The sequence below is a fragment of the Mus caroli genome, unplaced genomic scaffold, assembly GCF_978045245.1.
Source record: "Mus caroli unplaced genomic scaffold, Mus_caroli_1 scaffold_10, whole genome shotgun sequence".
NCBI classification, from domain to species: Eukaryota; Metazoa; Chordata; class Mammalia; order Rodentia; family Muridae; genus Mus; species Mus caroli.
The window spans coordinates 17,919,220-17,929,688 of record NW_028227265.1 but is presented as its reverse complement, the minus strand read 5'-3'; the positions used below and the strand labels follow the sequence as shown (position 1 = coordinate 17,929,688).

Below are 10,469 nucleotides of genomic sequence, written 5' to 3'. Positions count from 1 at the left end.
GCAGAGCTGTGTTCCAGAGGAAATCTGACCTCTGTCGCAGACGCCCGGCGGCCGGAGACGTCCTGTCCCTGGACCGCCCGGGGCGCAGGCGGTGGGTGGGTGGGGACCTCCGAGGCCGCAGCTCGCCTCTGCGCCGCAGGGGCCGCGAAGGGGTTAACCCGGCGGGGGGGGGGGGTGCGGGAGGAGGGAGGGGGCGCGGGCCGCGCGTGCGCTCTGCCGCCCTCCATTGTCTCCACGGCGGCGAGGAGCGCCGGCGAGCGCAGCCCGGGACGGAGCGGGGCGGCGCGGCTGGCTGGCGGGGCCGGCGGCGGCTGGAGCCGGAGCGCGACGCCACGCGACCGCGGCTTCCAGAGCTCCGCCTGGCTGCCCCACCGCCGCGAGCCCTCCCGAAGCCTGGAGGAGTGAGGGCCGCCGGCGCGGTCTGTGGAGTCCTGAGACGAGGGACGCGAACGGCGCGGCGCCCGGAGCCTCCGCCGCTTCCTGCTGCGGGCGAGCGGCCTCCTCCGGCGCCTCCCTCCCTTCGCTGCGGCTCCTCAGGCTCCCGAGCCCGGGGGCGGCCTGTGGCGCGAGGCGCCGGCTCCGGACCGCGCTTCTTCGGACCTTAAGGGGAACATGCATTCGGCTTGGACAGTTTGAAATTCTTAGTTTGGGGTCCCCGCTCGCTTGCTTTTTCCACCCCGCGGATTTTTTTTTTTGAGGATTCCCCCCCTCACCTTTTTTCATTTTTCTCCCCTCGGGGCTCTTTTGTGACTCCCCCCCACCCCAACCCTCCGCCTTTATGTTCGCCCAGCCCTCCACCCGCTTCTGAGTAGTGGGGGAGGGTTTCAGCCTCCACGTTCCCGCCCCACCGGGGCCCCGGCGAACATGGGGGGCAAGCAGAGCACGGCGGCCCGCTCTCGGGGCCCCTTCCCGGGGGTCTCTACGGATGACAGCGCCGTGCCGCCGCCGGGAGGGGCGCCCCACTTTGGGCACTACCGGACGGGCGGCGGGGCGATGGGGCTGCGCAGCCGCTCGGTCAGCTCGGTGGCGGGCATGGGCATGGACCCCAGCACGGCCGGAGGGGTGCCCTTTAGTCTCTACACCCCCGCCTCCCGCGGGACCGGCGACTCCGAGAGGGCGCCGGGCGGCGGAGGGTCCACGTCGGACTCCACCTATGCCCACGGCAATGGTTACCAAGAGACCGGCGGCGGTCACCATAGAGACGGGATGCTGTACCTGGGCTCCCGAGCCTCGCTGGCGGATGCTCTACCTCTGCACATCGCACCCAGGTGGTTCAGCTCGCACAGTGGTGAGTCCGCGGGTGACGGAGGCCTTGAAGGGTGGAGTGCAAGGGAGGGCGCGCCGGGGCGCCCGAAACCTCTTAATGTGCTAAGGTATGGGTATGAAGCTAACTCCTGCCCTTCCCCTGGTTCCTTCCATGTGAGAGGATGAATAGGATCAAATAAGATAACTACTGCCTAGGGGGAAAGCTGCCTACTAGGCATGTGGAGCCGGGTGCTTTAGGACTGCAGGCATGTGTTCACTTGTGGATGGCTGAGTGAAACCTGCCTATTGAGGTCGTATTTATTAGCGTCATGATCCTCAAAGGTCTTCTTGTCTGAGACTCTTCATTTCTGCCGCTGCAGCATGGTACCTACCTTTCTGGTTAAGGAGGTAGTGTCTCCTAAACAAAGAGTGAGAAAAGAAATAAAACTAGGGGCGAGTGATTCTTGGATTAGGGTTCTTATTCTCGCTAGGAAAGGGAGGTGGTTTGTTTTTCCACCCGACTGGTTTGCTGTATCAATTGTTTAAAATGGAACAGGCGGCTGGTTTAGACAGGTGTGGTCTGCTATGTGGAAAGCCTCCTTCTTTGGGTTTGCAGGACCAGGATTCTGGTCTGCATGCAGTAGATTTGGCTCAGGGATTCTCACATCCCTCCATCTTTTTTCCCCTACTCCATGATAAGTGCTTGTTCTTCCCGTGATTGTGCATCTTTTTTTTTTTTTTTTCTTTTTTCTTTTCATAGAGCCCAGGAGAGGTGGGGTGGTATTGCCCCGCAGTTGGCACATGACTAGGGAAGAGGAAGATGGAAAGGACAGAGATGAACTCATTCTGTGCACTTCTGGTGACAGGCCAGGAAAAGGCTTGGAGGGGGATTTCCCAGGCCCTGGCTGGTGGTAGGGCAGCAAAGGCCTGGCAGAGGCTCCTACAGGAAAACAGGTCTGTCTGCTTGGCTGTCCTGAGAAGCCAGGGCAGGCCTCTAGAAAACTGGTCAAAAGGGGTGTGGGGTTGCTGTTTGTTAACTACCAGTCTGAGCAAAGCAGTTAAGTATTCAGACTCTTGTGCCTGAACTGGGAAATCTTTGTTACTGTGTAGGAGAAATGGTTCTCCTGTCCTCAGGGTCCATTATGGAGGGCTTACCTGTGAGGTCACTGTTGAAGCTCATTTCAAAACAAGGTAGGGTTTGTTTTGTCTTGTTTTGTATCTTTCCTTCTTTTGATCAATTTCATAATCTTACATTTTTGAAGTCACTTTGGTGGGTTATAGTGGCTGGCTTTAGAGCTTCTCTGACTTTAAACTGCTGGACATCAGATACAAGGCATGTCTGCTTTTGGTACCCTCTAGTCATTTGGTCTGTGTTGGGCATGTTGGAATTAATAATCTTCCCTAAATAGTTGAGTCCCGAAGTCTCAGCTTTATTTCGAGATGATTATGAGTACCCTGTTAAGTGAACTGTTACTGGTATGCTTTTAAAACAATTTTGAGTGCAGCAAACAAATACCTTTATAAAAGCTTATATGGGGAGGGAGAAAAGGAGTTATCGTTTTGGTAAGATTTCTTAAGTCTGTCTCTTAATAGAAACTTCTTTATCCTTCTTCTATTGTCAGGTTCTCTGATAGAGTTATGAACTTACAACTGAGTTCCAATATCTCACACTCTCCAGATATGAAGGCTTAGTGTTCTCCCCACCATCTTACTCCCACCCAGTCATGGGAGTAGGGAGTCCCACTGAGTGATGGGAATACAAGAAAAGTTAGAGAGAGTCATCCTTTGGGTGTCTTTAAAGTGCACGTGGCAGGCTCTTGTTAACATTATAGGTAATATTTGTATATATTTACTTATTTTTAGTATATAGAACCATCCTGTCCTTTTTGCAAGACTCTCTGAGCCTACTGAATGCTCCTGGCATCCTGCAGTTCACCTCATACTGCCTCTCTGAATTCCCAAATGACTTTTATTGGGGTGGGTGTACCAGTCTGACTGTGAGCTGCCTGTGCTGTTCAGCAGAGGTGAGCATTCATTTGTGTCAGTGTTAGAACAGGCCGTGGAATTTTCTGGGGCATCCTTTTCTCTTGTTCTTGGCTGCAAGGAGAGACACTGCTGTCTCGACTGTGGAGCCTTGGAGTTAGGTCTGAGCAGCTTTTGCTCTTGTGTAAGATTCCAAAGGTTTGATTGGCTTTCAGTGTCTGATTGACTGCGGGCCTGGAAACTGATACAGTGTTAGTACTTGGGTTTTCAAGGTGTTTTGCTGACTCCTCACAAGAGAGAGCTGTCATTAGTGACATAAGTCAAAGCTGTGGCCTTGTGCTGTGTTCCAAAGTAGAATACTGAGGGCTTCCAGTTTTAGGTCCTCTGCTGAGTAACTTTGACCTTGGACAAGACACACCACTTTTCTCTAGGCTCATCTTTGTTATTTTAAAAATAGATGTGGTAATCCTCCGCGGTGGCAGCTTGTAACGGTTGTTCTCTAAACCCTAGGAGAGGACACTCTGCGATTGCACTTGTCTTCCGTGCTTCTGTGTTCCTGCGCCTTCCTCATGGTGTGACCCTCCAATACTGAGTTCCTTAGGACAGAAATGCTAGCTCTTCCTTTCTTCACATAGATAGCTCCTTTGAACCCTTTAGGGCTCAACTGAGATTTTTTTCCTCAGTGGGCACTCTTAACATCTGACCACCCCCCCCCTTTTTTTGCACGTTTTATAAGCATTTATCTGCTGACTTATTTTTCTTCTTGTAGTGTGACTAAGTTTTCAGCTCTGTGAGGCCAGGACCAGCTCTTGAGTGCTGCTGTAACTCTTACGCTGCTTAACACAAGTATTTGCTGGATGAAAGAACTTGAATGGCTTATGTCCATCGTCTTATTCATTACTGTAACTCTACTCCTAGTTTACAGGGGAGGTGAGGAGCCCAGGCAGCTGGCTGGAGTTAGCAGAGGTGAGACTGGAGTGCAGGCCCGGCAGTGCCAGAACACTGGCTCTTTTTATCTATTACTTTGCTTTGTTTATGTGATTATTTATTGTTTGTTTTGAGACAGTGTCTTAGTATGTAACCCCAGTTGGCCTCAAACTTATATAATACACGTTGGCTTTGAACTTTTAATCCTTCACAATGTTTCAGTTATAGGTATATGTTGCTTATGTTCAACTGTGCTCTAAGACACCACTCTGGCCCCCTTTTGTCTGTTTCCAGGAAATAGTACCCTGCAAATGTAACTAGCCACTAAGTGGGAAGAAGGCTAGGCTCATGATAAAGGGCCTGACTCTTAACCGTAAGCAGATAGATGTGTAGGCCCAGGCTTTAGTATATCTTCATCTGTAGATGTCTGTCCTCCTCGGAGTCCTGCCGTCATTGGTGAGGGTCTTTTGTGACAGTATACACAAAAACAAAAGGCAAAGGGAATCCAAGTGGAATTCTGATGGCCTTGTGGGGACAAGGCTATTGTTCCTGCCTTCTCTGTCTCCTTAGAACTCGATTGACAGAGCTCCACAGGAGAATAAGAACATAGGCCCCAGCTGGAGGCCCTGCTGTCTGGAGTCTGCCTTGTATCCAGTTCTCCTATCACTGCCAGGGGAGAAATCCTTTGAGAAGCACGTGCATCCCTTTCCTTCCAGGTCAGGTGCTGGGCTTGTCCTGAGGTGATTCTGTCTGTGGCTTTTGGTTTTCTGATGCTAAAGGCCTGGCCATTCTTTTTTATAGTAGTCCTGTTAACCTTGGAGTCGGGGTTTCCAAATGTGGGGAGGAAACATGAAGTATCCAATCCACCTGTGAGATGAGCTTGCTGTTTTCTACTGTAAAATGGCTGGCTACTGGGGGTGTGGCTGGCTATTGGGGGGTGGTGTTGGTTTGGTTTGGCTTCTTAGTCATGTTTGTGTATACATATGTATATTCAAAAAAATCCAAATTTGTTTTGTATTCTAACCAGCCCACAGACTAGGGCTAAGATGGAGTGACTTAGAAAAGTGTCTGAATATGCTAGCAGCATGTCTCCTGGGTTCTAGTTTGCTGTCACACTAGGATTTCCAAACTTTTTTCTAGTCTTAATTAGTGAGGTACAGTTGTCAAATCTATTTGAGTGGCTCAGGAAGTCTTTGTGTCTCACTGTAGGTATGCTAGAGGTAATGGGCCTTTTTGAGCCTTCTGAAATGAGATCCATTCCCTGCCCAGCTCTGCAAAAAAGTTCCAGCCTTAATGAAGACTTGATTTTCAATGTAGAATTTTTAGTTTTCTATTACCACAAGGGGCTTATTTTCCATGCCTCCTTCAGGCAAAGATAATTTCCTAAGGGTCGTAGTTAACTATTCCCCATGAGATCTGAACGGCATTGCAAGCAACAGTGGTTAAATTGTTAACATGGTTGTTTTATGGATGTGTATATTTTAATATTAAACAAAGACTCGTCTCCAACTATGTCACAAGGAATGCTGTAAGCCAGGCCACCCTTAACCAAAGAAAGAACATTCCTCCATTCTTGAAGGAACATGTATGCCACATATTTTACAACTGTGATGATATTCCACCCAAGCTCAATGGGCACTGAACTCAGAATACCCAATTATAGCCAGCAGCTTGGCTCAGCAGAGAAGGGCACTGGCCCCCAAGCTTGATGAGTTGAGTTCAGTCCCCAGGACCCACTTGGTGGAAGGAGAGAACCAACTCCCCCAAATTCTCCTCTGGCCTCCACATGCCCATATACACACGGGTACACACATACAGGCACACACACAAAATAAATAAATAAATAAAAACTTGTGATACATTCAAATTTGGCAGAAAAAACATCATAGGGAACCAGTGTTGCCCTAAGAGGGATGTTGGTCCCACTCTTATTGAACCTTAAGCTAGGTTAATGATAGCAGGCCTGAGGTTGAGGTACTGGACTCTCTCCCCGACCCCTTTGGTTTTTTCGAGACAGAGTTTCTCTGTGTAGCCCTGGCTGTCCTGGAACACACTCTGTAGACCAGGCTGGCCTCGAACTCAGAAATCCTCCTGCCTCTGCCTCCCGAGTGCTGGGATTAAAGGCATGGGCCACCACGCCTGGCTGGTACTGGACTCTTGAAGCAAGCTCCAAACCTGAATCCTAAACTTAGTCTTTAGGATAATAGATGAGTTTAGATTTTTAGTCATTTTTTTTCTCCTAAGCTTTGCTGTGCCCCAGTCTAAATCAAATGGTTGGTTCTTAGCATCTTAACATTATAATAGGCGTAGGTACTGGGAGGGGCTTCTCAGAGACCTAGCTTCTGTCCTTCTCAATCTTCTGTTCATAAGCACTGGGCTTATCACTGGGTGGGTGCGATGGCACTCGGGAGGCAGAGGCAGGCAGATCTCTGAATTAATGGGCCAGCCTGGTCCACAAAGTGAGTTCCAGGACAGCCAGGGCTACACAGAGAAACCCTGTCTTGAAAAACAAAAGTGGGGGGAAAGGAAGAACCAGGTTTGTCTTTGTATCCTGTCTCGGAAGTGCTGATTGGATAAGTGAAGACCAGTGGTCAGGTGGAGGTTTATAAGGACCCAAGTTTCATCCTGAGTCAGCTGCTGGGATGGCTTCTAAACGGATGCGGCAGTTCACCTTGCTGTCTCCATGTCTTCATTAGCCTTGGGAGGCAAGCTAAAGGGTGAAGTCACAGTATCTCGTTATTTCTATAACTCAAAGTTAGGGGAGACATGATAAGAATTTACAGTGCACTCTTGGACAACAGAAATGAAACAGACACAAACAGGAGCCTCTGATGAGTGAGGGCTCCCGAGTAGCCTTGCTGACTGCCTGGTGGTTTTTAGGGAGCCTCATAGCAATGCTGATGACAGGACCCTACTCCCAGAATTCAGTGGTGCTTAGGAGACTAAACAGATCCCGAAAGTACAGTTAGAACATCCACATTTGGAATTCAGCTTGTCATGAATTCCCTTTCTTCCTTGTGAAACAGAAAGAACTTGGTGGGTAGTTTGTTTGTTTTGGTGCATCCATTGTTTTCGGTACTGTTAAGCTAGTTGGGTATTTTCTAGACAGGATCCATACAAGTGTCTTTCATCAGCAAGAGCATTCTTCACTGGTGTTTTTGTTTTGTTTTGTTTTTCCACATGGAATTAAGCGTTTGTCTCCTACATAAAGGCCTAAGCCAGTGTGCCATGGTCTTGACAACTGAGTGGCTCAGGACAGCCTGACAGTAGTTGAAGCAATGGCCCTTTCTGTGGCTGTTCCCCCTGATTTTCATGAGGCCCCGCTGCCTCTGGCAGTCATTACCTCTGAAGGGCACTGATCTCACACAGGCCCGGCCCAGCACTAGGACAGAGCTGGAGATTAGGACGACTCTGACACTGAAGCGGACGGATATATTATGAGTTTCCCCCGTTTCCTGTCTCTCTCACAGCAGAATTTCCTGCCTGTGTAGACCCTGACTGCACCAAGACTGAGTTCACACAGGCGCCAGGAGCTAGTGTAGGTGCTGGGAATTAATTATCGTGAAGATGATTAGCGCTTTCTTCAAGAATCTTTGCTTTTTTTTAACATATTTTTTTAAATGATTTATTTATTTTATGTATATGAGCGCTCTATCTGCATGCACACCTGCGTGCCAGAAGAGGGCATCAGATCTTACTATAGATGATTGTGAACCACCATGTGGTTGCTGGGAATTGAACTCTGGACCTCTGGAAGAACAGCCAATAAGTGCTCTTAACCACCGAGCTGTCTCTCCAGCCCACTTTCTTCCTTTTTAAGAGTGTTCCTAGCCGGGCGTGGTGGCGCACGCCTTTAATCCCAGCACTCGGGAGGCAGGCGGATTTCTGAGTTCGAGGCCAGCCTGGTCTACAAAGTGAGTTCCAGGACAGCCAAGGCTACACAGAGAAACCCTGTCTCGAAAAACCAAAAAAAAAAAAAAAAAACAAGAGTGTTCCTGTGGTTTTAGAGTTTGTCTTCTTTATAGGGTCTGTGTTGCATGAACACTCAGTGTGTGTGAGGCTGCTATAAGGTGTTTCTTCTGAACTCTGCAGTGACTGTTCATTTTTTCCCTAACCCCTATTTCTGGTCTAAGCAGGTCATCTTTGTGTTTCTGACAGACTAAGATATGTCTTGTGTGACCCAGTATAAGGGGCAGCCCTCTGTCTTCTCAATGGTGTCTTGTTTACCCTCGGGCTTTGAGGTGCCTTTGTTGAAGCTGGAGTTGCTTTTCTTTCTGGTCACTGTGTTTCATAGGAAACGTGAGTCACCACTTTTTAAACCTGTTGTAAAAGAGCCCCTTGGTCTGGTCCGAGTAGGTTTCAGAATGCCATGCATGGTATTGATACTTTAGTGCCCTGTACCCTGGCTGCTTTTTGATAAAATGCGTGTAATAAGCCGGGGGTGGTGGTGCACGCCTTTAGTCCCAGCCCTCGGGAGGCAGAGGTAGGCAGATTTATGAGTTCGAGGCCAGCCTGGTCTACAAAGTGAGTTCTAGGACAGCCAGGGCTACACAGAGAAACCCTGTCTCAAAAACCATTAAAACAAAACAAAACAACAACAACAACAAAAGTGTAATGAACCTACCACCTTCACCATTTTTCAGTAATCACAAGGTATTTGTCTTGTGACTCTTTTCTCGCAGCATAGTGAGTACCCGTAAGTTTCATCCCGTGGTTGCATCTCCAGTCAGGATTTTCTTCTCTCTTAGGGTTGAACATGTACCACTGATGTGTATTTGAGTGTACAGTAGACAGTATATATACACCTTTGCTTCTCCATGCATCTGTCTAGGACGCTCGGATCGCTTCCATGTTGTGGATAATACTGCTGTGGATGTGCAAATGCTCTTTGAGACCATTTTTACACCACCACCACCTCTCCTTCGATGGGGATGTTCTAGGCTCTACCACTGGGCCATATCCCCTAGTTTTCCATATATACCTCGGAGTGAAATGGTTGAGTCGTGTTTTTTGTTGATGTTTTGTTTTGGAGGTAGGAGACAGCCCTTCCTCTCTGATTTTGATTCAGGTTGGGTTTTGTTTTGTTTTCTTATAGTCCAAGCTGACAAACTCACTGTGTAGCTGAGGATAAACTGGAATATCTCCTGCCTCCACTCCTGAGTGCTAGAATTACCTGCCCAGTTTGTTCATGCTGGTGACTGAATTGGTTTCATACACTGAAGGCAAACGCTACCTTGAGCTGTCTCCAGATTCTCTGTTTCAGAACTTCTGCTTTCCACTCTCTCAGGTCTTGCTCTATTGCTGTCCTGTTCTATCTGGAATTCACTGTGTAGACCCTGCTGGGTTAAATTCAGAGATCTGCCTGCCTCTGCCTCTCCAGTGCTGGGATTACAGGCTCAGCATAGTCACCATATCTGTCTTTTTAATTTAATATTTTAAATAGTGAATGAAAATGGGCGCAGTAAAGAAACAAAATAGCCGTCCCTAGGTGGAAAGGCCAACCGTTCATTCTGAACTGCTGAGGCTGTCGGGGAGAGCAAGGAGAAAGCCAGAGTTAAATGGGAAGGGGAGGAAATGGGGCTTGTGGGCTGGGACTGAGGGAGCCTAGAGGCTAGCATTGACCTTGACAAACTTGATAGGTACCACCTTGTTATTGGAAGAGCCACAAGTTCCTCTTGCCAGAGATAAGAAAAACTCCCTTCTTGCAAGCTGGAACTTTCTGTAAGCCCCCTAGACAATGGGGGCCTTTGACCTTGGGAAAAAAGACAGATAGTAGCTAACCTAATGAGAGAGATGTTATGTCTTGTAGTTATATTTCTGTCACAGTGATTGGTAAATATGATTTTGTTTTTTCCTAGCCATTTATGTATCTTTGAAGAAATACATATTCAGGCCATTTGCCTGTTTAACAGGTTTTTCTGTTTTTTTGTTTTCTTTTTAAATTTCATTTAAATTTAAAACAGCCTCAGCAGTTTGGAATGAACTTTCTTGTTTCTAGTACCCTTCTCTCTATAAAATATGATTAAAATATGATTAAAACATACCTCACAAACAGCTCTTCCAAATTACTCACTTCCATATTATGTGCTGTACAATATCTTATAAGGTCAAAGGAGGTCTCTTAGTATGTGGGGGAAACAGAGCTACTCAGACAGTTTGGGACAGAGCTAGAAAGTCCCCAGACCCCAAGCCTGTATGGTCATTTTGCTCACATTTCTGAGCAATTTGGAGACATTTTTGATTCTCCCATCTCAGTAGCCTTTTTCCTGTAGAGAAGAGCTGGCTAGGACTCTTTTATCCTGATTCCCCAGTAA

General features: G+C 48.1%; 1 protein-coding gene across 4 annotated transcripts in view; it reads left to right on the top strand.

Annotated features, from left to right (window-relative positions):
* The first annotated feature begins 224 nt into the window (after positions 1–224).
* Positions 225–10,469, top strand: part of Znrf1 (zinc and ring finger 1) — an 86,220-nt gene continuing 75,975 nt past the window's right edge. For all 4 annotated transcript variants that reach the window (XM_021169337.3, XM_021169336.3, XM_021169338.3 and 1 more), the window contains exon 1: positions 225–1,288. In XM_021169337.3, the coding sequence (XP_021024996.1) occupies positions 865–1,288 (424 nt within the window). In that variant the 5' untranslated portion in view covers positions 225–864. The remainder of the gene's footprint in view (positions 1,289–10,469) is intronic.